Source organism: Eucalyptus grandis, chromosome 6 (assembly GCF_016545825.1).
Source record: "Eucalyptus grandis isolate ANBG69807.140 chromosome 6, ASM1654582v1, whole genome shotgun sequence".
NCBI classification, from domain to species: Eukaryota; Viridiplantae; Streptophyta; class Magnoliopsida; order Myrtales; family Myrtaceae; genus Eucalyptus; species Eucalyptus grandis.
Genome location: NC_052617.1, coordinates 2631824 through 2658153, shown reverse-complemented (window position 1 = coordinate 2658153; position 26330 = coordinate 2631824). Strand labels below are relative to the sequence as shown.

Here is a 26330-nt window from a genome sequence, read left to right as displayed (position 1 = left end):
CATCGATCTGATTTCCGGATTGTCAATAAAATAGCTAATAAATTATTCACCGAATGCTGTGAAAAGATTGTATCGATTGTACTATCAAGTCATTACAAGGGAACTAGTAGACGAATGAATGCAGTGAAAAGTCTCTACTGATTCTACATGCCAGTATACCTGTGAACTTTGAAAGGTTTTCCTTGTTTTACGTTGAACGAAAATCAAAGTGTAAGGATGCAAAATTTTGTATTAAAAAAAAAAATTTGGTGTCTCCTACATCTATATAAAAGCTGTATTTCTACACAACCTGATGAAAATCTATTAAATCCCACAATTTGTTTGATTGAATGCTTGTATCAAAACCTAAAAACTGAATAAATCCGGTGAACTTGCACGTAAGTGAGCCTCATAATATTTCTTGAGTAAGGGAAATCTCAAGGACCGGGTAAGTTATAGTAAGTTATCTCGATCTCTATCCATATGGGTAAATATATCTTTACAAATAATCGAATCATGCAATTTATTTAATATTCATACGTCATTACATCACGTGACCTAATCACGTGCAAGTAATTGCCTATTAAAAGTTCAATCTAATTCCATCGGCTATAAAAATTCATGTTTCCGTGCACGAAACAGCAACCATCCGAAAACTATTGAATGAAGATTTGTGCATTTCATTTAGCAGAAATTGCCATTTTCCTGTGAAACAAATCTGATTATTCTCAAGCAAATACAGAGCATGCGTTGCGAATTCGCTGGGCCTTTTGGCTTTCTCTCGAAGCAGCTGCAACAGTGATGGCTTCCCGTGTCTGGGCCTGAGCTCCGATCCTTCCCATCTCAAGCTACAGTGTCCAGTCTCCAGAGTCATCGTCGTCAACTTTCTCTTTGCGCGATCTCTCGTGTAGTAGTCGTCGTCCCCAACGCCTTCCCCTCCTCCCCACCCATTGTTCTCGGCAAGATTTTCCCATCCAGACCCATCTTTGAGAATTACTCCTTCGAATTTCGGTTACTACATCTGCCGTAGCCAGAACAGCAGAACCCTTCTCTTTCCATCGCCTCAAAACTCGGGTTCGGCCGACCTAGGCTCGGGAGACATCATGGGTAGCTCCAAAAGCGGCTTCGACGACGACTCCGCCAGCGAATCCTACGGCGGGAGCGGCAGCGCTGGCACCGCCGCGACCAGGAGCGACGCGGAGGCCGACCGTGACGATGAGTGCCCGCCTTCCCTCGAATCGAGCCCTTACGCTGAGGAGGAAAAGGTCCTCGCTTTCCACAGCCTTCACATTTACGAGGCCAAGGTGCTTGCTTTCTCTCTCTTTTCTTGCTCTGCTCTCCTGGGCTTTCTCCATTTATTCCCCTCTTGGTTTTGATTGTATTTTCATTCTGTAATTTGACGATGAAATAAAGGGCATTTTCATGGTGGGTAGAGATGAAGCTCATTTTCTAGCGAGTGGTCTGAGGTTTCAGTGGACTGTAATGGGCATTTTGTTATCGTGTGGACAGAGCCCGTCGCAGTATTAGAACTGCATAGGAACTTGTATTTTTTCCTCTAAACACGGTGTGGCGTCACATGCTTGATGCGTGATGCTTGGTTGACTTGGTCCGGTGAAACGAATCTAAGCAATGATAACTCGTGTGCCTGCCTTATGCATTGGTACTCTAGCTTCAGTAATGATCAGCAGAAAGCTTTACTTATAATCTGATCAAAGCTATTTCATCGCCTTGTAAGCTAGAGACAGTAACTTAAAGGATAGTGCTATTATGTAGGAATTATCTTTCTTTTTAACCTGCTATTCGACAAAATCAACCGATGTTGGTGTTAATCTGGAATAGTCAAATTTTCCTTAACAAAGTCAAGTGCCTGTTACGGACTTTAAGTTGTGTTCGCTTCTTTTTCTCCGCTTTTTTTCCACAATACTTTCATCTTGTTTCAATTAAAATTCGGTGCATGGAGTGCGTGGTTCCTATCAGGAACTCTCATGGTTGATGACAATAAAATGCAGGCTACTGCCAAGGGCATATATCCATTTCCTCAAGCTATTTATGCTCATACTTCCCTGCTCTTTACATGTTTTGTCTTCTAGCCAGCTTAACTGCTTTTCTATTCAATATATTTTCACACTGAGTGCTCTATGTGCAAGGTCAAAAAAATTGAATATCGACTCAAGGAATGGAGATACTATGTTCATTACCTGGTAAGTAGTATCCTTATGAATATTTCTAAGCAAATCTCTTTTCGTGAAAACTGCCTGCCAAACTTCTCTTAGATCATCGTGAAGATATTTGATCAAGGAGCTAAGTTGCTTTGAACATCTGAAAAACGGCATATATTGATTTTAGATGCCTCTCTTTTGCAGGGTTGGAGCAAAAAGTGAGTGCATTGTCCTTCTTAAGCTGAGCTTGCTGGCTGCTTAGGTGGTTAAGTTGCTGAGTCTGACGTTCAGTCCTGCTCTAAGATGTTCATTGGCTTCTTATGTTCTCCTGATATTATAGTTCCTTTTTGGCATGTTGTTTCTAACTCCGTTCATTATCAGTCAAAATTATGATTGCTTTTGCTATATATGGTCACATGATCTTCGACAGAAACTATCTATGCGTTAATTATCCAGACAGAATGTTTGATATGTCTATGAGTCTCATGTTGTCTTCATCATATCTTCTCTTCTTGTTATATTTGTTAATGTTGCCATATTCATTCTCTTTTTTCTAATTACCAAACCTTTCTTGTTAATTCATCTTATTTCATGATTATTTTTTTCTACCTTTCCTTTAAATAGTTGGGATGAATGGGTCGGCGTGGATCGACTGATGAAATACACTGATGAGAACCTACAGAAACAGCGGGAGCTCAATAATAAACAAGACGCAGAGAAAAGTACAAAACCCAGCCGCGTATCTTATACTAAACCAAAGGGTTCAAATGGTTAGTTTGTTCCCCCCTCAGAGTGTATATTTATATAGAAATTGAAGTTCTTTCTTCCACTATATAAGTGGAATTGGCATACCATGATTTTGGTCCCTAATACTGTTCCTCGCCATACCATAGTTCTATCAGCATCATGAAAATTAAATTCATGCGATCTCCTTTAATGTTTCCTTCTTTGGAAGGTGGTTTGCACTTGATCAGCTTGTTAATTCTCCTTGGAAATTTTGTTTGAAAATTCTTGAGCGATGAGCATGTTCGAGTGCAGAAAACTTTGTGGTGAAAGAATATTGAATGACTATGCATAACATTATCAAATGATTAGGAAATAATTTTTCTAGAGCTTTTATACTAATAGAAGTTCAGGGATAAAAATTTGACAATGCAGGATCAAGTGACTCTGTAATGCCTGACAGACTTCAAGGACTGAGAAAGGAATTACTACTTTTCCTTTAATGCTTTGTTTATTTCCATTCTAATTGAGAGATTAAGTTTAAATATATTATGATGTTTTTTCAACTAGTATGTTAGTTTGTACTTTCTTTTCCTGTGAATGGGCATATTAGTCATGTTCTAGAAGGGTACATACAAAGTCATGGCAGAGACCTAATGAGTTAAAGGGTATTGATGCTTTTCATTTCCGACATTTTGCTTGCTGTGCAGCCTTTCTCTTTACAAACTTGTGCTTCTGCTTCATTTCTCCTCTCATTAGTGTCATAGTGTGACATGCCTCTGAAGCTTGACATCCTAGCCCTCCATTATAATTGAGGAAACTTGAAGAGTGGTGATTTATTGTTGATAGATGGTGCTTGTAGATGCTTCAATTCTTCTCTCTTCTCCATTTATGTGCTGACTTTTGTGCTACTAATTACGTTCCGGTGCTATGCAGTGCCAAGAGGCAAGAAGCGAAAGCATGATTCTATTCTCAAGGTATGAACCTGTACCTATATTCAAACATTGTCTACACATGCTATAGAGACCTCTCCAAAAATAATGTTTACTCTGGTGATAATAGCAGTTTTAGACTTTGTACCTTTGTTTGGATTTTTAGAAAGGCAATCTCTGGTAATAATCTTTGGTTTTTAGGAGAAGGGTGCTTTACCCTTGGAGAAGCTTGTGATTATACAGATTCCACCAACACTGAAGAAGCAGCTCATCGATGATTGTGAATTTGTTACTCATCTGGGCAAGGTAGCGAATTTTGAATACTTCCATGTCTTGAGTTGGCCTTGAATTATGAATGCAACCATCGTTGTGACAGAGCCAGAGCACCATTATAATGCAATTAGATGTATCTTGCCTGAGAAGTCAGATTGAGCACTATTAGCAACAACCTGCTCTAATCAAAACCTTATTTACAGCTGGTCAGACTTCCACGTACTCCAAGTGTTGATGACATCTTGAAGAAGTATCTTGATTATAGATTAAGGAAAGATGGAATGTAAGTCCACAACATACACTTAGCTCTTTACTTTGCTTTTTATTATAGGCATGCTATTTGATCCTTATTTTAATTAAACTTAGTTATGGTAAATCAATTTTTGTTGTGAAATTATATCATGCGCTAGATGTTCCCAACGCAATTTGGAATTTTTTATACGCATTCTTTGATAAAGTAACTCTTCTGACTGAACTTAATTATCTTTGCAAATAAACACCAAGCTTGGTAACTCATGAAGTCTAATGAACGGAAGTGGTACAGCTAGCTTTTTCATGGAGAAATTTGTTAATTTATTTAAATTGGCGTTTAATGTGTGACTAACAACAAATTCAAGATTCAGTGAGAAGGGTGAAAGATATGGTCAATTGTTAAAAGTTAATGCAGGACAAGCATATGACTGTGTCCCATGAGTGAGAAGTGGCTGTCAAATGAAAGCATGTTCTTGTTCAGAAATGGTACTTTTTGGAACAAAATTTCAACTCCATTTAACCTTTGATGTTGTAGTCAAACTCTTTCCTGGGCATATTTGTTCTTTTCATTCTCTCATAAGTCCAGTTGATAAATAGGTAGAAGAATAGTATCAGTGGTCTTTAACTGAGTCAACTAATAGGTTAGCTTGAGATATGTTATTATTGCATGGGGAATAACATGGGCTGATTTTCTCAGCATGTAAATCTATTTATTTTACTGTCCGCCAAAAGAAAAATCTTTGTTTTACCATTGTCATGATTGTATTCTCTCAGTTTGCTTTACCAATGTAGGATGACGGATTCGGTGGGAGAAATTATGAAAGGCCTGCGCTGTTACTTTGATAAAGCCCTGCCAGTGATGCTCCTGTACAAAAGCGAGCGTCAACAATATGAGGAAACAGTCACTGATGATGTTGATCCTTCAACTGTTTACGGTGCAGAACATCTGTTACGCCTCTTCGGTACGCTTCAAGTTACAATCATGGATGTGGACAAAACGCTTCATAAAGTTCATGCCACATTTCCTCATTTTCCATCATAGCCTTCATAATTTTCAGACAAGCACTACTTCTTCGAAAATGCTTCATCAAAGTGTCAATGTTTCCAATCTTCAAAGTATGTTCATTCCCTGATAGTGTCATAGGTGCCTCAATAATATGCACGTGCTCTGATAGTGCAATAAGAATATTGCTAGCTCACCTTATCTTTTTGTGGTTTTCCTAATTCATGGCTTCTGCAGTCAAGTTGCCCGAGCTGTTGGTCTACGCAAATATCGAAGAGGAGACGCTGAGAGAGTTGCAGCACAAATTAAACGACTTTCTAAAGTATGAACTCCTTATGGTGGCTTTTTTTTTTCTTTATCATGGAAATGGCGACATTTAATTGGGTGACCAACCGATTCCATCTCATATGATTAAGCAAGCCTATGAAAGGGCGTGCTTGCCATCTACTTACTGCATGATTAAAGTTTCAAACAGGAAAGATTGTGACAACGGAACGCTATCCTCATGCAGGTTCCTTCACAAAAATCAGAGTTCATTCTTCCTTTCAGCGTACCATGCTCCAGAAGAGATCGAGACCAGCACCAACAATTTAGTGGACTGATTGGATCTGTTGCAGCAATAGGATGTACATATTATGATATATTTATGTATAGATAAAAATCCATAGTGTCTTGTCCACTTTCTGGCCATCCTTATTCTTGTTTTGAGGTTTTGGAGTTCCCTGTTGAATTCGTGTGAGCCAGATACAGTGGGAAAATGAGTTGTGTTTGCGCTTGAGGACGCAATTTGCTTCACTACTGTCTCTAGGATGATGACTCCAGCTAATATATCTATTAAAATATCCAAAGAAGATTTCTACTTGAGTCATCCTGAAAACAGAATCTCTCTCTGTGGGTATGTGTGTGGTTTCAAACGAATTGATGGTGATCTGCTGCAAGATTTAAGGGGACGAGCAGGTTCAGCTGATATCTGGTGGAGATTGGGAGATGAATATAGGTGTCGAAACGGAACGGATCTTTAGGTAAGACGATAGAGACCAACGACAGAATCAACGGCTTGGATCGCACCGGCCATCGTGGACTGAGCTTTAGGTAAAGATTTTCGTATTCGTGCCCATCCAAAATCGAGCAGCTGTGTGTGAAAAGGAAGGCATCCGGTGCCGTGAGTTTTGATTCGGGTTAAGCCGATAAAAATGGAGTGTGTCACGTGAAAGACCTAAGAATTTCCCCTATGCACTGGAGACGGGGATGACTAGGACATAGAAACGATTATTATCGGAGACCCAATCCGTTCGAGCCGCCCATAAAATAAATAAATAAATAAATAAATCACAAATGCCATAGACAACATTTTAATGCCATAATTTCTCAATTAGTCACCAAAGCATCGTAATTCTTATGACTAGAAAAATCCGACATAGCGTTGAGGTCTACGGCAACCGTGGTAAACCCTTTTGATGGATTAAAAAGTCAAGCAGATAAGAAGAGGCCGGTGTCCCATTCACCCTGTCGGTCTTTTAAATCTAATTTTGACTAATTGGGCGAGACCTGTGGGTTCAGTCTCACTGGTGAGATATTAAACGAGGAAATCGACCGCTTAGAGTCTTGACCGGGTCCGAAGATTGGGCAAACTAGGGATGGATGACAGGAATTTCTTGGACTTTGGGTTTTGGAGGGATTCACTTGTAGGACCAATCTCCCCACTCCTCTTCTCCAATCACACAGCATAACGACTCGACGACCCATCTAATCATTCGCGACTCCACCCTCGCCCAACCAAATCCCTTTGTATCTTTCTTCCTCTTCGCGCTCTCGAACAAAAAAACCTCGGGTCCCCATCATCGTCATCTGTCTCGTTCGTCGGTGTTCATCAAATCCCCCAAAAATCACAATAAAAGTCTCCTCCGCCCATCAATAACCATTTTTGTTTTTGTCATTTCAATTTTGGGTTTTTTGGGTTTTGCGTTATTATACGGATGGAAGGGGAAAACGAGCACGTCACGAAAGCAGAAAGGGGAATGACAATTCCTTGGAAATATTTCTCTTTTTTTTTTTTTTTTTTTTTTTGTTCTTTGTGTTCTTGATTTTTCACATTCGGGAATTACGTCGCTTGCTCTTGCTTGCTTGCTTGCTGCTGCTTCTTCTTCATGGCTTTTCTTTCGTCCTCCTCAACCGATCCATTCTATCTCCGACAAAACCCACCTCCCATTCTCCTCTTCCCTTCCCCTTTATATACAACCCCTCCACCCAAGTTATTACCATCTGTGTAGATGATACGAAACTAAGGAAAAGACTAAAATAAAAAAACGCTGGACTAAAACGAACCGACGATGATCTCTCTCTCTCTCTCTCCCTCTCCCTCTCTAGCGCCGATTTGACGAGTTCTTGTGCTTCGATCATTAGTGAAGATGATCGACAACATAAAACCTGAGATGGTCCCTTACTAATCTCTTTTTATCATTTTGTCTTAGTCGATCTTGCTAACGCCGATGCGCTTAACGGTCACATTCCGAACGGCCTCGCCCTGTTCGATCCCGGACATGTAGCTCCTCACCTCCTTCCGTATCATCTCCTGCATCACCGCCATGAAGTCCGCGTTGAAGAACTGCTTCTCGTACCCAGCCGCTGCCTCCATCCTATCGCCGTAGTGACCCAGATGATGAATCGGGGGCTGCGGCGGTAGCGGCGGCGGGGGAGGAGGGGGCGTCGCCTGCATCGTCTGGGTCCTGGCTGAGAATAGGGTAGGGCTGGGTCTTGAGTCGGGGGTCGGTACGGACCCGGAAGCCGATCCGTGGTTCGAGACCTCGGCCATATCGGATCCGGGCAGAGACAGGCTGAGCAGAGTCGGGGGATCCGTGGTGGTAGACGACGACGCGTCGGCGTGCTGGCCCGACAGCGCGGGCATGATCGGCCCCGTCCTCGCCACGGGGCGGAACACGCGCGGCGAGGGCATCCCCACCGGCAAGCCCGAGTCGCTCAGGTCCGATCCCGAGGGGCTGCTCGGGCTGAAGAACAGATCGGAGACGGCGTTGTTGCCGCCCGTGGGCGTCCCGAGGCTGGCCGACCGCTTGAGCGGCTGCTGCTCCGCGAGGGCGTCGGCGTCGTCGCCGCCGGCCGAGCACGCGGAGGAGCACTTCCGCTTGAGGGTGGAGTTCCAGTGGTTCTTGACGGCGTTGTCGGTGCGGCCGTTGAGGAGGCGAGCGATGGTGGCCCACTTGTTGCCGAACCTGGCGTGGGCGCGGACGATGGCCTCGTCCTCCTCCGGGGTGAAGGGGCGGTGCTCCACCTGGGGCGAGAGCTGGTTGCACCACCGGAGTCGGCACGACTTGCCGGACCGCCCCGGGATGGACTTGCTGATCAGGGACCAGTTGCGGGGGCCGTAGCTCTGGACCAGCCTCTGCAGCGCCTCGTCCTCCTCGGGGCTCCACGGCCCCTTGATCCGATCCGCGTCCTTCCTCGCGGAAGCTACAGAAGAAGAGGAAGCCATGGCCGACCGCTCGACGCTCGGTTTCGCCCACTGACTTCTCTACATATACCGAATAGAACCCCTGGCCCAAAACTACGACTACGCAACAGAAAAGGGTAAAAACTGATTTTTGAGTAAGAGGCTATAACGGCCGAGGCCAAGGGATTATTTGTACAGTATAAGGTGGTGGTGGTGGTGGTGGCGGCGGCGGTGGGGACGGCGGTGGTGGTGGAGGCAGCGCCTCACCTCTCAGGGAATTGAGAGAGAACGAGAGGAGGTAGGGCGAGATGGCCGTATTTATATCGTGGCGGGGCGTTTTGAGTGTGAAAGAGAGGGGATAGGGATGACCGGGGGGAGCCGGTTGCGGTGACCGGTGATGAGCCGTTGGGGGGTGGGATGCTTCCAGGCAGGGGAGGGGGCAGTTACTTAGCGGTACAGCTGTCGTCGGGACACGCGTCGCGCTCTCCGCCCGTCGGGCTTACACGTATTGTCGCTCCATTTACTTTGCTGTCCTCGATGTTTACACGTCGTCAGGCCCAGCATTCATTCTCCCCCTTTTGCCCCTCGCCCCTCATTTTATCTCTCCATCCTCCTTTTCCTTGACAAAATAATACAAACCTCTAAAATTCAAAATTTCAAACATTTCTACCATATTGCTAAAACAATCCAAAAAATTTCTATCGGAAATAATCTCAATCGCCCACCGAAAACTCCAAACTTCATGCCCACGACATGCGATTTGTAGATACTTTGCCTGGTTGAATTAAGTTTTGATTGAACCAATGTTACTGAACAATGATCAGATCAGTGGACAAGTCCTCGACTCGCACCGTCCGAAGACTTTTGAATTCCTAATCTATGCGAGATGATTGCGATTGTGCGCGTTATGATCCTCGATTCCGAGATTTGTTTCCGTGCTCGTTACGGTTTGGGCGAGCCGGTGCACTGGCACGACGGGGGACCGACCGTTTTGGAAGTTAATAAGGAGGTTAAAAGGGGGAGGGGGGCGGATAGGGATGGGATGGATGAATGAATGGGAAAAGAAACGTGATTTTCGGGTACACTCTCTCTCTCTCTCTCTCTCTCTCTCTCTCTCGTTACTTTTCCTTCGAAATTCAACGAGTTTTTTGGGTTTTGGTTGCGGTTCGCGTAACCATCACAAAAGGCGAAGGAAGTTGGATGACGGATGGATGACACTTTGACCGAGCCTCGGAGCCAGCCTGTACACCATTTTGTAGAGAGAGAGAGAGAGAGAGAGAGAGAGGAGGGGATCGATTGGAGACGATATTTTCTCTCTCTTTCCTGATTGAGTGAGGAGTATTTAGAGTGTGCGTGAGAGATGGGTTTTATCATTTTTTATAAAAAATATATACGAATTGAGAAAAGAAGGGGGGGAAAAAAGAAAAAGGAGAAAAGGACGCACGGAAGTTGCTCACAACACGACAAAAAAGGGGTAGCAGAATCGGAGGACGATCGGTACTCCTGCCACTGGGTGTCAGTCCAGCCTGTCATCGACTTATAGACCCCCCCCTAACGGCCATCTGAGGACCGCCACGTGTCGGTTGCCTCGATCCGAACCGCCTTACCTGTCAATCCGAATTTCGAAACGGGAATTAATTGGGGAGGTCTTTTCCTCTCCTCCGTCCGTTATTTTTTGGCTTTCCTTTTAGTCTTTCCTCGTTTGATTCCTTCTTTCTTTCTTTTTTTTTTTTTTTTTTTTTTTCGCTTCGCTTGGAAATATTTTACTTCCCCACGATTCGTTAAGCTATATAATCTCGTCAAACATGTGTTTTGTTATTCAAGAGAAAATCTTGAACGAAGAATCTTCTTGGTGCTTTGTCCTTGTTCCCAGCGTGGAATGCTTTATCCTTTTTTAATCTCGTTAAAATGCATTGTATAGAATTTTACATGTTGACCTGCTTTAACATTACATGCAAAATCGAATTTTACTTCTAAGCTTCTTGTCCAATTCACTTCCACTAGGTTAGATACAGTTATTGCTTTCGAGTGTATCTTTATTTTACTTGTTCTTTCTTTTAGATAATCATTTAATGTTATATACGTGAAATATTTTTGATGCTCAAATCATACTTTTCTTATAATTGCACAACAAAATCATAATAAGATTCTTATTTCATTTTATTTGTTACTTGATTATGTATCAATCGTATTATAAAGAACAAGTTGACAAAAGATACCGTAAAGATAGCGATACTACTTTGAAACTATTCATAATCATTGAGATACAATTCTCACTCAAGCTACATTCCAGGCTTGCGGTCGTAGTGACCAAGACCCCCCACAACATTCTAGCCTTAATTCTTCCTTTCTCAATCTCTCGTCTTGAAGGAATTCGGGGTTTTGCGAGAGTGACTCTCTTTTCTCCTGGATCATCATCCACCCACTTTTGTGGCAGTGATTCGCTCCCGAAATAAGATGCTGAAATTGAGGTTGAGCCATGGAACGGGGGTGATGATCAAGTCGTGGGCCTAATTATAATGGCAAATGACCACGGAACTGATCTGTGCCAGTAAACATGTCCCCCTTTAATTGCTCGGTGCAATCACCGACCACTAACGAGCACGACTCGATATGTTTCTTTCGGGCCCTAGATCGATCGATCAATCGGGTTGAGATTAGAAGTCATTAATGGGAGGGGGAGAAAAGGTGGGGTTAATAATCAAGCACCGAAGTCATGAAAATAAAAATAAAAAGAAGAAGAAAAGCAGCGAAAGCAACTCCCCCAAAAAAAGGAGAGGAAAGCAGACAAAAGGGTCGAGGAGAGTCCACGATTTACGCGGGAAACAGCTGGCTGGAGGGCACCATCTGAGCCATACAATAAACATAAGTCATTACCCACCCTCACGTGCCGCCCTCACCTAACTCTGTCCCTTTTCCCCGTACTCGCACGTTTCGTAATTTGGCCCTCACGTGACTCCCCCCGTGGCTGCTGCCCTCTCCCCTCTCTCTTCCCGTCGACACTCATTTCACCTTTCAAATTTCATTTTTGAGAATAGGTTTATGGCTTTCGTGGTGTGATTGTCACCCCGAATATCTAAAACATTTTGAAATATCTCTTTTCCGAGGGAAAAAATCAATGAGAGAAATTAGGGTTCTAAGTCGCACTTAACTAGAGAGATGTTTTCACTTGTCCTTACCAAAAATTTACTTTATTTACGATCATGTCGAAAGTGTGAGATTCATGTGAGATGAATTCAAGTCATATGGCAATTACCAAATCCAAACTTGTAAGCATGCCTCGGCCTTTAGTTTCACGTCAAAAACCCCCCACCTAATTCGCTAATTGGGTTTTAGGCATTCCCTCTTTTTTATTCCTTTGCGTAGTCAGCTTCCTCGAAAGAACTTGCCAAAAAAAAAAAAAAAAAACCATATGAACGAGAATAAAAACCGGCCCCAATGGGGGAACACGCCGGTGGTCTTGCGTGGCTTTTTGCAGCAAATTGCAATGCTTCGGATTCTCCCGGTAATGCCTGGTATCGCTCTTATTTTATGGCCCTTTGCATGACTTTTTTTTGTCAGCCTTTTCCCCCGTAAAGCAAAAGCCTGCATCTTTTGGTACGCAACACACCACGGAACGCCCCCCTCAAACATTAATTTAAACCGAATCATTAGCACTAAAGTACGTCGAAAGGAAGGGGGGAGGAATAGGGATGATGCCTGTGGATTCCCCACATGGGTTTGGAGAAAGCAGTAGGATGTTTCCTCGCGCAGAAGACCACCCCGATTATAAAAATGGAAGGGGAAAATCAAGGAGGGAGAGAAAAGGAAAAGGGGGGCAATTAGATCGGCGTAAGTAAAAGGATTGTTTGAAAGCTGTCCGCTTTGAAAATGCCTCTCCGCAATTCCAAGTCCCCACATGCTTTTGCGTTCGGCAAGACATCATGGGCGAGCGCAGGGACCCCTAGAGAGTCGCGAGATGGCGGAAGGCGACGTCATCGTGCGTGTAATGCGAAGGACGCATTGGTTCAGCTCGACGAGGCGGAGGCGTTGGGAGGAGCAGCGCTTCGGTTGCCGTGTTGCCCTATGGGCCATGGGAATTTCTTCTTAGGGTTTCGAGCTCAGACGTTAAAGTAAAGATTCTAGGAGCGAGGCTGTTAGAAATCAACCATCTCTCTCTTTGCCTTAGGTACTTTGATGCTCCTCATTTCGACTTGGATCGATCGTTCTTCCTTTGTTCTTTTGGCAAAGCAACTCGGCCTTCGAATCAGTTTCCGCCTTCTCGTCGCCAATAGTCGTCCCTTCCTTGTAGGATTAGGATTCGAATAACGAAGCGTATTCAAATGGGTTTCCGAGTAACTAGCCGCCTCTACACAATACTATAGGGTACGGTCTAGGTTCGATTCTAATCTGTGGAGAACGGAAACACGTAGCGTTGACTGGTTCAGAATCATGGAAAGAGAATGAAATCAGACTGTAACGACGGAGGGAGAAACTAGAGATACAAAGGGAAAAGAAATAGACGGAAACGCCAATTCAGGCGGGAGGAAAGAATGCCGAATATAATGTATTGAAAAACCTTTTCATATATATGCGAACGTTACATTTTCCTTCCTCATTTGCATTCTATTATTTCTTAGAAATTACATTTATCCATTACAGTCATTGAAGAGAAAACGCGGACGTGCAGCTGATCCAAACGCCTCGGACTTGGACATGAAAGCTGTGATCACACACTAGTCTTTCACCTGTTTCCCAATCCGATGGCGAGATTGGTGTTTACATGAACTGATCTTTCCTTCGAAGTCTCGTGCTTTACAGTCTCCTGAGCATAGAAAAGAAATCATACTAATAGGTAGATTAACAAAGCCTAAATTTTTGTAACTTATGTAGCCATAGTGGATGGTGTTGAAAAAGAAGTATACTCAAATTAGGGACAAGATCAATTCCCCATCTATAGAACTAGGAACCACCCTTGTCCACTTGGTTCAATTCCTAGGTTATCCGAGAAAAAAGTGATGTTATCTTGTTTTAAAAAAGTTTTATTTTCTTTCTCAAATTACTAATTATAAGAGAGTTACGAGTAGAAAAAGAGATTACTCCCACAAAGAATTTGTGCTTTTTGCCCTTGTTGAATACATTTGTATGTATATACTCTAGGCCGGTTCCGCTTGTTCGGTTCGGTCAGTCCGATTCCTCCCCAAGAATCGGGAATCGGGAATCGGACTAGATATTCTCATCTCCAAAAATTTGTAGCTGGGAATCGAATTGATTTTTGAGTCCACGAATAACTTCCTAATATTAAAAGTTACATACAAATAGTCATGGATTTTGTTTATATTATTGTTGTACAGTTATCAATGAACACTTATCTTTTTCGAGAGTCTAGACATGATAATCCATTATCTAACAATAATTTACAAATCTCGATATTATAGGCATAAACCACCTAACAACCATGTCTTCATGTTATTCTACCACCTTTGTCTTTGACTAATGTGCTGGCAAACCTCTATCATGTTCATAAATAACCCTAGATTCATTGGCAAATCTTCAGTCAAAGCAATGTTAGGCGTCTTAAGATTGGGTTACAAAATTAAAATATAAAGTGATGCTAGACTACCGGTGGCTTTTTGAACGAGTGAACCATATTCAAAACTAATGATAGGTTGACACATCAATTGGCCTTATTCAGAACTGATGATGGCCCAAAGAGCTGTTGGAGGATTCCAATTTGTATTGACATAACGAAAAATGTTAGGAGCCTCTCAATTGACATAACAAAAAGATAGTTGACATTTCACGTTTAAAAGCAAAGATACTCTCAATGAGATCAACTTAGGAGGACACAATGGTATGAATAAATTTGACAGATGATTCCCCATTGATATGAAGGACAGCATTTTGTAGTTTAGTTATCACTGAGAGCTTCAAAGATAAGATGCGCATAAAAGCCAAAGGAAACTAGCATAACTATTCACTGACAATGATCACTAAACAGTAAAGTCAGGTTCTAATCATAGTCGCAACTTTAGAAGCCAGTTCCGATTTTTTTTTCCTACCATTTTCGACTCAATTAACCACTAGCTAGATCATATATAATCATTTCCTAGCTATACCCACGAAAGTGCATGGTATAAGCAGACTGTTGGTAGATATGTGAAGATGGCTTTGACACAAAAGAGCTTCAAGAGACGTGATAGATTGGGACAATTTTCACACAAACAATTTCAGCTGAGAAAAGGATTGTCTATTCACATATTTCAATGCGTGGCAAACGCCTCAACGGGCACCTTTGTGGTGCTAGTAGCTTCACATTAGTTTTTAGCAAATTGCATTTCACAGAACATACAAGTTGTAGCATTTCAAAGTCAACGCAGTCGCAGCTTCATATAATCTCCGCGAAAGCTCCGGTGACACCAAAATGGATTAGTCGCATTGCTTGACCACCATGAGCTACCGTCCTATGTTGACGGGGTCTCGTAACTTCACCAAGCTTTCACCTTCTGTACCATGTGCAAAGTGATTCGGAGGAAGCAGGAACCGATCCAATCAGATGCGATTGTCAGTTGTCACAGTTTAATCGCGCAAGTCTCTGCTTAAAGGTGGCCAGCCAGGCCGGCGATGAGCGAGACAAGAGTGCACACGAAAAGAGATAATGCATTGCGTCAGTTTGCCGAAATAAAAGCTGTGTGCAGGACTTTTCTCTCGTCGGACCAAACCCTCATAGCCTCCTCTATAGACTTCATCATCAAGAATGCGTAGGGTTTTGAGTGATACAGTTGTCAGCCTCTTTGAGCCTGGAATAATTCGAACGCGGCAGACGTCACGCAGCGGGCTTCCGCACCGAAGCACCGAACCATCGATGGCGTCGAGCGGTGCGTCACTCAACGAAAGAGGTGGAAATAATCGCTGATGCGGTGTATTACAGTGGCCCCAGCAATTAGGGCAACGGCTCCACACCGCCAACTGAAGCTGCACACGCTCAGGAAATGGAAAACTGGTTCTCGATGGGCGTGATTCTTAAGTGGTTTGATAATGAAGAACGCTTGTTATTACAGTAAGTCCTTGACGGGTGTCGTTAGGTCACGTTGACTTATGACCTTTAGACGGTTAGGTTAGGTCTAAGTCTGATGACAGAAGAGAAGACCAACAATGAAGAAAACTCAGACCGACGTTCTTGAATACAATCACCCTAGCATCTTCAGATCATCAACTATTGTACGCATCATTCTCCTTCTTTAGTTTGCGATCGCCGCTAACATCTTGATAATTGTAATCTGAATCACCCACACGGCATGCGCACCACTGCGCGATCACGGCCTAGATAGTGTCAAAGAAGATCCTCACCGTTGCAAATCATGATGGATGAGGTTAAGTACAGCCACCGATCTCCTAATGCGTTGCTCACGAGGCTAAGCAATGGACAAAATCGTTGGATCAAGATGGTCCTCATCCAAATCACCCAAGGACACCCTCTCGCTCCACGAAAAGTTCTAAAGATCTACTCGAAACAACCGTTACATGTGTATTTTGTCACATGTTAGTACTTCAAATGCGATTCCCACTTGGTTCCATTTTTACAAAAAAAACCATCTGCGGACATTTAAAGCTAAATTGCAAATCAACGTGTTCACTGATTTGATCAAAACATACTGCGCAACTAAACTTTTATCTCTCCGACCAGAAAAAGAAAAGGAGTCAATCAACTTCATCGCTTTCAGTTTAACGCCGGATCAGGCGCGACATCGTACCTTCTCCATACAAAAGATTGTTTCGGCTTTTTGTCCATCCAAACGGGCATCCCCCCTCCTCCACCTTCTCTCCCCTGAATTATTACGCCTCCGAGGACCTCCCCGTTGTCCTCCACCGCACACGTAAACGTCGCGCAAAACGCCAAAAACAAGGAGCCGAGCCGGGACCCACCGCGACACGTCGGCAGAAAACACACGACACGACGTCGGCGAAAAAGCAAATCTCACGAAGCACGGTTCGGCCACGTAGGGCGGGGGGTCAGTGGGGGGCGCGCGTGGGGGTTGGGGAGGGCCCACCAACCCCCCCGGGGCGGGCGCTTCTTCCGGTAATCCTTTTGTCCGTTAGGCAGGTGACGTGGCGCGGGGGAACGGGGGCCTGTTAACGGGCCTAACTGACGGTAACGGTAGAGCGGGCTCTTTTTCCGAAAGTTTGAAAGGGCGCCAACTGGATGCCAGCTATATCCCACTGCGGCTGCTGCGCACGCGCTCGAGTCCCGAGAGAATAATTCCTCCTCGCCCTCGCCTCCTACCTACTTCATGGGGATTCGCGACGAGAGGGGAATGCGGGACCCACCCCCACCAACGGTCCCCACGGGATTGCATGTTTTTTCTTTCATTAACGTACGACGCGATCCCCCCCGCTCTCTGACGTTGTCGTGTGAGGCCGTGCCTTCGCGGCGGCCTTTGGAAATCTCGCTCGAGAAACGCTCCACGCAATCGCGCCGGTCCTTGAGATCGCGATTGTCGAGTCATTTGACGTATGAAATGTCCGTGTTTTTCTTTGTTTAAGTGGTCAGGTATTGACGTATCAGTAGCAATTTCCACAAAAATTACCAGAAAATAGAGAAGAAACAAAGGCTTTTTTTTACACTAATTAGAGGTCCCATCCATTACGTATCTCCGCCATTGTGATCCTCGAGAAATGGTTTCGTGATCCTCTAGACCATCGGGTGCACTCGTGATGAAGCATTCCATGTGTCATTTCCCCGATTTATATAGTACGATCAATTGGAATCATATCATTTATGCGATACGTGTCACTTTTGATTTTTACTTTAAAGTTTTTAAAATTGTTCATTTTTATTGGTAGAGTTCTCATGTGTTAATCTCATGGCACTAAACACCCTTCTCTCATGAGGACCAAGTGACTAAGGCAAGTGATTGTAGAGGGCACAATGCCCTTATCCCCCATTTCTCTCTCCCTCTCATCGTGAAGAAGGGCACCCTCTCTTCTTCTTCTTCTTTTGTTTTTTAATGTTCTTTTTATTGTTGTTTGCTTACATTGATATCATACACCTATTCTGAAGCACGTTAATGATGCAACGATATTATAATTAATCAAAAAATTGCTTGAAGAATTTGATTATACAAACCGAAAAGGAAAATACTTGATTTGTACCAAAAAGAATTTCGAGGACCAAATCGTACATCATCAAATTAAAATGAAATAAATAAACTGAAAAAAAATATTGGTTTTGCTCGATTTAATTAGTTTCTCAAATTTTTCCTTGGATAGTAGGCCACCCCTAGAAATTATTATAATCTCATTTTTTTTTTTTTTTTTTTTGGTGTAGCTATATCTGTGATGCATAAGATAAGAAGGTTGATTGGTGCTCCATCCTTAATCTATTCCGGTGTTTTGTGAATATCTCAAGAACCAATGGTTGATTAGTGCTCTATCTCTAAGTCTATTATGGTGTTTGCTAAGTTGCTAAGTATTTCAATAATTTCAAGAAATTTTTTTATTTGGGTTAGAAAAGTCCACATTGAAAAATTATCATAACTCATTAGCAATCTCCCCAAATTATGATATTGTTTTTTTGTCATGCACTCCCAACAAATGGTATCATAAGCAAAAATAATGCCCCAATTTGTTATGATGTTTAGTGAATATTTCAAGAATCTCAAGAAATGATGATTGATGCTCTACCCCTATACGTTTCGATGTTTTATGAATATCTCCAGAAAGATTTTTGAATTGTGTTAGAGAAGTCTTACATCGAAACATTATCATAATTCATTGGCTCTCTTTGGCGATCTCCTCAAGTGATGGTATCAGACTTTTGTGGCTTACTCCCAACAAACGATATCATAATCAACCGATGGCTAGTTAGTACTCCACCCTCAATTTGTTTCTATGTTTGATGGACATCTCAAAGTCTCAAGAAAGATTTCAACGATTGTTTTATACATGAATGGGAGATTGTTGAGATACACATGAATGAGAGATTGTTGAGGTATACACATAAGTCATGTTAGAAAAGAAGTTCACACGATCATAACTCATTAGCACTCTTGATAATCTCCCCAAGTAATAGAATCTAGATTCTATTGCAACTCCCAACAAATTATATTAGAACTAATAGTTGATTAGTGCTCCACCCCCATTTGTGTTAGTGTTTTGTGAATATCTCATTATCTACACTTGTTTCACACATGAGAGGGAGATTGTTGATATGCGTGCATGTGTGTGAATTGTGTTATATCTTAATTGAGCTCTTTGCCCTTACTTATTAAGTATCTTTCTAATCATTTGAATCATAACTCATTGATTTAAACTTTAGAGTGAATGTTGATTCAACTAACATGTTGACAAGTTTAGGCTTGTGTATCTCTTGATAATCTCCTCAAGTGATGTTATTGGATTTCTACCGCACACTCCCAACAGATTTTTTTTTCTAAACTTTTCTATTTGAATTTAATGGGTTCCTTCCATTATGTTGGCCAAAAGAAATTTTTGATGTGACTACTAATATCATTTATTGTCTGGATTGGCATCTAATGTGCTTAATCGAACGGTTCAGATGCTTTACATCCTCATTAAAGAGGCCCACTTGCATTGGAATTTTTCTCTCTCGTCTTTTTATTTATTTATTTATTTATTAAAGTTCTTCTCCCTTTTTCGTCTTCTTCTTCCTTCCCAAGTGTGATCCACCAACACCGGTGTGCAACCGTCCTCCATACTATCTCTCTACCTTAAAACGTCATCCTCCAGCACCTCACTCCTCTCGCCGCGACGCTTGACCCATCATCCACCACCACCCTTCATGCACCACCTATCCCCCCCCTTCTCTATATGTATGTGTGTGTATAATATGTATATATGTACTCGTGCCATTGCTATACGCTGATTTGAGGTTAGATGTGCAAGTGAATGGAACAATTTCCTAAGGTCTATTGAGACGCTATGACTATGAAACATCAGTCAAATATCTTTTTAAAAGTAGCACTCATTTTGACAGCTGTAATTACTATAAAAAAACATATCGGACATTGTTACCAATCATGATTAAGTCTAGCTTCTCGATTGTACATGTATTCATATATAGAGGAACTCGCAACAAAGAAGCATCATCACTAACACCAGCTTTTCAGATCGTAATCAGGTCACTACTAACATGCCGGATAACCTAATTCGATGGGAGGAATCGATGTATGATGCGGTACAAAAAGGAAAAATCAAAACGTGTAAACAAATGGAAAGGAGCCAGTGTCGTGAACCTCGTGTTCAATCTCATTCGCTAGCTAAAAAGGAAGGAAGGAAGGGGGGAGGAAGGGGTCCCCACTCCCGAATTGACTAATTAGATAAAAAGTCAGCCCCATTCCCAACTCGTTGATGTCTCTTGTCTCCACTTTTATTACTTTACTCCGAAATTAACATCAATCACCTAACTCCGCATTTGTCCTTTTTTTATTATTCTCTAAGTGGATTACAACTAACAAAAGCTCCCCAATTTAACTTGTCACATTAAATAAATTAGTTTAGGGAGTGGATGATTTGCTTGGAGCAAACTAAGGTCTACATCTCATCTTATATTTATCCTTCAAAAAATCGCTTCTTTTTTCAAATTTTGGGTTTGGGATATGATTAGACTTGGGTCACATCAAGAGAGCTCGCAAAGTTCCAAATCCCACTTAATGGTTAAGAGTTAGTACCAACTGCCATATGGGTGACAATAATTGAATACAAAGAAATCAGATGAATCGATGATCGTGAACAAAATTATGTGTTCATTAAAAATTTGAAGAGCATTAGCTTTTTTTTAACTGAAATTCTGTAATAAAAATTTAACACTAGCCATTGCCAGCTATGTTGTTATCTGTATACTTATAGTTTTAGAAATCAAGGAATATCAAAATCAATAATGATAAAGGTGGCTTGTTGGAACAATATTACATGGCTTGTATATCACCTAGACGATGTGCATGTTGATAGAGATAGATGTTAATGAAAATTGACGAAACTGATTCCATCATAACTTAGTGACATCCTGAGCCCTTGAGTTGAGTTCTTTAATAAATCATAAATTAATATCATGTTTAATGAAATTTTAAGAGTGGACGCTAAATTTCAGTCCTTCCTTTATGTGCAGACGATTTTAGATTCCTTAAAGGAAGAGTTTAATTGAGCTTGGATTTGTCATTAAACTCAATCCACTTGAAATCACCTGACTTCGCGGCTACAAAAATGAAATAAGGAACGAACGATCATTTTTCCAGCATTACAAGTTCTGAAATCTGAACTCACCTCGCCTTCTAATCAGAACCACCATATTCCCACGCCACTATGCAACGTAAGAGAGCACCGAACAAGCAGAGAGGTGATCGAAATGCAGGCAGTTGACATAGACACATGACATGTATCACTTAAAATAATTAATTAATAAAAAATATATTCATTAATGACAATAATTTATGTTTAAACATTTATGTAGATGATGAAGATGTTCTTCGTTTATTTATTTTTATAAGCGATATAAATGATTATTTTTCAAAATAAGTTCTTCAAATTAATCATTTTTTGTAAAACAAATGAAGTTGTAAGGCTATTAGCTATGTACTTCCACTTCTGTCTGCAAAATGAGTTTGGCAGACCGGATCCTTGTATTCGAACAACAGGGTCACATCCAAATTATTACCTCAAGAAGATAATACGTATACTTCTAACGGGAATACGGAATAGTGGATGGATCGATGAAGAAAGAAGAGATGGAGTTGGACTTAGAAAACTGTCTCGTGGGTCAAAACCCAAATCGAGCGGGCTAACGAAATCCGATCCATAAGTCGATGGGTCCAAAGTCAAGTCGGCCCAAAATTTTTAAGCCCGGTCCAATTGAATGTTCCCTGCCAATGCCAACAGTTGATAGAATTATCAGAGGAAGGGGCTAAAAGTACTGGTATATACGTTCGAACCACTGTTGGTCCAGATTCACCACGCTTGCACGCATAAATGGAGTCGCGCCCCTACGTATAGAGAAACGGTTTCGTCCATCGATAACGTCACCGAATAAGTGTTTTGCCGACATTCTTGAAAACATCATGTATTGCTTTAGGAAATTAACTTCCAAATGACTCATGACTTAACCAAAAGTAGGGTTGCTGTACTGAAAAGGCTTGGTAGGATGTTAATCCGTCCCCACACTTAACCAACTCCTAGACCTAAAATCACTAAATTGCCTTTGACCAGTTCCTTTACGTGCACAATCAGTTAGTTTGATTACCTCTACACTGCTTGAGATTTAATCAATCTAGGCTTACCTAAATTGATGGCGACTTTAGTCTGGTATTTAAGTTTGTAGCCATATTGGATTTCGTAAATTCCCTGAACTTAGGATTTTGAAAGATCTTAGAATTCGAGGTGCCCTAACTGGTGACTCCTGGTTTGCAAAATTAGAGGTGCTGAGTATGATTGGAAGAGGAAGGAGAGAGGGTTTTTGGTGACAGCTTATTAGCTGTTACATTTATCTTTATCAAAGTGCCATCTTATAAATGATAAAAAGACTCATATCTAGATTGACTTTATTAGTTTTTACTTGATGAAAATATTAAGGAATATACAGTTTGATATATATATTTTAATTCAAGACATCTGGAACTTTTGCAATATAAAAAATTAGACACATAGACTCAGTTATATTTTTTCTATGACTCTTCAGCTAAAGAAAATAGAAATGGATATCAAATGAAAGTTAATTTTGGAATTTGTGTAATTTTATGTTTTTGCTTTACCGGTGAGTTTTATAGTATTTCTCTACTATATTAGAAATTTGGGCTTATATTATCTTATCATATCTACGAACATCATATATTTATCATTAAGAATAATTATTCATAATCTTTGTCTAGGCCCACCTAATGGTCCTAAAAATTCAGCCTAGTTCTTCCCTTTTGCAAGCGCCCGCTGGTTGATGAGGTCTACCAATAATCATTGTAATATTTTTTCATTTGATGTTCATGGACGAGAAAAAGAAAAAGAAAATTGTCGCGAGCAATGTGCGGAGGGTGACATGTATACAGTCCTTTTCGGGAGTCATCTGACATTGCTATCCATATAAATTGCATTCTAACTTTGAAAAGTTCACGAGAAGAAGGGTCAATACCTCTATATTAGAATGTCCTTCAAATTATGAATCATATAATAAATAAAATCCAAAGGCCAAACGCCACAATTGAAAAGTCAAGAATAATGCCCATGTGTATCATTGGTTCCTAAGATCATGAAACGTTTGATATTAGGGACTTGTTTGATCACTCCATTAAATGCGAGAAAAATACTAAAAAAGTCCTAAATATATACATTTGTGCCAATTCAGTTATAAACTTTTTAATTGTACCAATTGACTTTTAAACCTTTTGATAATTTGCCAATATAGTTCATTCGACTAACTTTGGGCGGAAATTATTAACGTGAACGCTAACCGTCCTATGTGATATGACTGTCATTGATATGGATGACGTGGACAATTTTTTATTATATTTTTGTTTTCTATTCCATTTTTTTTCTTTCTTTTTCTTTCTCCTTCCTTCACCGATCGTTGGGCCTCGACGATGGCCAGATCACTGAAGATCAGCCACAAGTGACGACTAGTAAGGGTCGCCCTTGTCGGCCTCAGGCAAGGGCCATCCTCACCAGCTTCGGGCGAGGCTCGCCCTCACCAAAGGCTAGTGAGAGGCCAACCTTGCCAACTTTGAGCGAGGCTTGACCTTACGAGATTTGGTGAGGGTGAACCTCGCCCGAAACCGACGATGCCAACCATTGCTAGCCTCTAGCGAGGCTTGACCTAGCTTGAGGCCTCGTCGGAGGCCGATGTTGTTGCCCCTTGCCAATCTAGGCATGGGTGACCTCGCTTAAGGCTATTGAGGGCAACCATTGGTGGTCATTACCTTTGATCAATCGTTGGCCATCTCCGAGGCCCGCGCAACTAGCGAAGAAAGAAGAAAATAAAAGATATAATAATAATTGTAAAAATTGTCCATGTCAGTGTTGGGTTGATCATGCCACGTAAGATAGTTAGCGTCCACTTTAGTAACTTATGACCAAAATTGGTTAAATGGAGTACATTGACAATATATTAAAAGCTTTATAACTCAATTGGTACAATGAAAATGTTTAGAACTGAATTAACACAAGCACTATATATATATATGACTTTTTTTGGTATCAAAACTTCTAACACTTAAGTTCCATTTGTTTAATAGAAAATGTGACATTTTTGGAAAATGTTCTCTAAGAAGTCATTTTCCAAAAAAAATGATTATATCTTCTAGTATTTGGCTCAAACCTGAAAATGAATTGAAAGGTATTTTTCGTTTTTTTTTTTTTTTATCATAGAGGATCTTATTTGATTTTCCTAAATAAATGTACAATATTTGGATGCTAGTAAGTTGTGCATAGGTAGCTAATAAGTTGTGCATAGGTAGCTAATAAACCAAGTACAGGCACTTGAGTTTTGGGTCCAACCTTGATGGACCACAACTTGGGCGCCGAGAATCTAAGCACGGGTATATGCGTCTTGGGTGTGGCCTCAATGGTCTTGGGCATCAGCACCAATGTCCTTGGCCTGGCCTAGATGGACCCACGCATGGCCTTTGTGGACCCAAGCCCAGCCTCGATGGACCCAAGCATAACCTTTGTGGACCCTAGCTTAGGTGTTGGGGCTCCAAGCTTAGGTACCTGGATCCTATGCTCGACCTTTGTGGATCAAACCTCGGGTGCCAAGGTAATGGGCATTGATGCTTTGAGCTTGGCCTTAGTGGACCCAACTGCAAGTGTCGGGAATTCAGAGACTTGGTCTTTGACACCGGAAACCAGCATTGGGATTTCAAGCCCAAGCATAGAGTTTCAAGTCCAAGTGTTAATATCTAGTTATATTTTAGAAAATAATTTTCGATTTTTTAAAGAGGAAATCATTTTCTTGAATTTAAATATAGATATTCCATGGACTCTTTTCTTGCGAACAAAACGCTAAAAAATGAGGAAAATATTTTCTCTAAAAATATTTTTCGTGAAATAAACAAAACCTTAGTGGAATTATCAAGTGGATTTACTAACGTAAAAGGCACAATAAAAATTAACCGTTTAGGTTAAAAATCACTCGAAACCATGAGTAGGCCGAACCTACTTATTGAAAACAAATAAAATTCACATAGACCATTGTGTCCCTAACCTTTATTCAATATTTCAAAAATCATATAGAAGCCCTAGAATGGTGTCGGATTTGATAGAAAGAAAGGAAACAAAATGGAATGAACAAAGAATTAGGGAGGTGATTGATTGAGAACTAGCAGAAGAGATTCTGACATCCTCTTAAGCTCTTTGTTGCAGGAGAATAAAAATATGGTGGGCGCCAACTAAAGCTGGCATATTTATAGTGAAAAGTGCATACAGTTTCATACGAGACAAATAGAGCGATATAAATCAAGACCAAGCCTCCTCATCTTTTCAAACCCTTAAAGCACTGTGGAATAGAATATGATAGGTAAAAACACAACCCAAATTCAAGCATTTTGTTTGGCAATTATGCAAAATGTGCTGAGAAAACATTCCCTAAGTAATTTTGAAGATTAACAAAACTTATTCATAGTAAAGACTTTGATTATGATGATAAGTATTTTTTCAAGTAAAAAGTCTGATAGAATGTGATAAGATGTTATCAATTAAAGTCAAAGTTGTTGCTTAATTATTTCATTCCTTAATTGTTCTGTCACGACTAGGAAGGAGGTAATATATTTGTGCAATGGCTAGTTGTGATTGATTGGATTCCTTTCCTTATATATAAGGAGTTCCAAAGGAAATTTTTCCAAAATATCTCTTGAAGATTTGGATTTCTTGGAACATAAACTTGAGGTAAAGTATTCTTTCCAAATTGAAGTACTCGACTTACGGAAACCTAAACTGCTGTATGGGCATTAGAATCTAAGGGAAGCTTCATCTTCTACAACCTTGAAGTAATCAAATCTTCTAAGCAAGATCCAGTCCAACGAGTAGATTGTGTCACGACCCCAACTCTATCTCCAAGATCATGAGTAACAAGGGTTTTTTTCACTACGTTCGAGGCTCGTCGCCATCCGGATTTTTTTATTTTATTTTATCTTATTCTTAAACACATGTGGAAGCATGAAGAAACAAAATCCTTAGACAAATAACAATTTGAAGACAGGAACATACATCACACAAAACACATTACTTTATATTACAACAGTACTTTTACAAGCCCTTTCTCTATGGGCTCTCTTTTCCTTTTTACATCACACTACAAGTTTCTACATTGGCCAGGGAAATTCCTATCTCCTCTAGCGTGACTTTAGCTCCAAAAAATTGATGTGAGACTTCCATGTTTACAAGATTGAAAGATAAGAGAGTGAGTTTTGGAGAAAACTCAGTAAGTAAAATTACTAATTCTCTACTAAGAAAGTATCTCATTATCGAAGCCTAAGTACAACACTTGCAATTAGGGTCGATGACAGATCAATAGCAAATTACTTGCCATGCCTTGACCCAACACATGATGTCGATTAATATACCTTCAACTTACCAATGAACACATCAAC

At 41.1% G+C, this 26330-nt stretch overlaps 2 protein-coding genes across 3 annotated transcripts; one reads left to right on the top strand and one right to left on the bottom strand.

Moving 5' to 3' along the window:
* Window positions 1-777: 777 nt before the first annotated feature.
* On the top strand, window positions 778-6185 carry LOC104447748 (protein MRG1). Of its 2 annotated transcripts, none has more exons than XM_010061454.3 (10): window positions 778-1283; window positions 2127-2180; window positions 2343-2356; window positions 2763-2908; window positions 3798-3838; window positions 3995-4099; window positions 4270-4349; window positions 5093-5280; window positions 5559-5643; window positions 5833-6185. In XM_010061454.3, the coding sequence occupies exons 1-10, from the start codon at window positions 1083-1085 to the stop codon at window positions 5921-5923; spliced, it is 1005 nt and encodes a 334-aa protein (XP_010059756.1). In that variant the 5' UTR covers window positions 778-1082; the 3' UTR covers window positions 5924-6185. The 2 variants fall into 2 exon arrangements, with proteins under 2 accessions (XP_010059756.1, XP_010059757.1); XM_010061455.3 differs by having other exon boundaries at window positions 784-1283; window positions 5111-5280.
* Window positions 6186-7292: 1107 nt separating this feature from the next.
* On the bottom strand, window positions 7293-9046 carry LOC104447747 (transcription factor MYB44). Its single transcript, XM_010061451.3, has one exon. It carries the CDS (start codon window positions 8806-8808, stop codon window positions 7789-7791), a length of 1020 nt encoding a protein of 339 aa, XP_010059753.2. The 5' UTR covers window positions 8809-9046; the 3' UTR covers window positions 7293-7788.
* Window positions 9047-26330: the final 17284 nt, after the last annotated feature.

What these genes read in the sequence shown, in the direction of transcription:
- LOC104447748 (XM_010061454.3), top strand. Translation starts at nt 1,083, where the DNA reads ATGGGTAGCTCCAAAAGCGGCTTCGACGACGACTCCGCCAGCGAATCC. An exon ending in ACATCTGTTACGCCTCTTCG is followed by an intron (nt 5,281 to 5,558) that starts GTACGCTTCAAG and finishes TGGCTTCTGCAG; the next exon opens with TCAAGTTGCCCGAGCTGTTG. An exon ending in AAATTAAACGACTTTCTAAA is followed by an intron (nt 5,644 to 5,832) that starts GTATGAACTCCT and finishes ATCCTCATGCAG; the next exon opens with GTTCCTTCACAAAAATCAGA.
- LOC104447747 (XM_010061451.3), bottom strand. Translation starts at nt 8,808, where the DNA reads ATGGCTTCCTCTTCTTCTGTAGCTTCCGCGAGGAAGGACGCGGATCGG.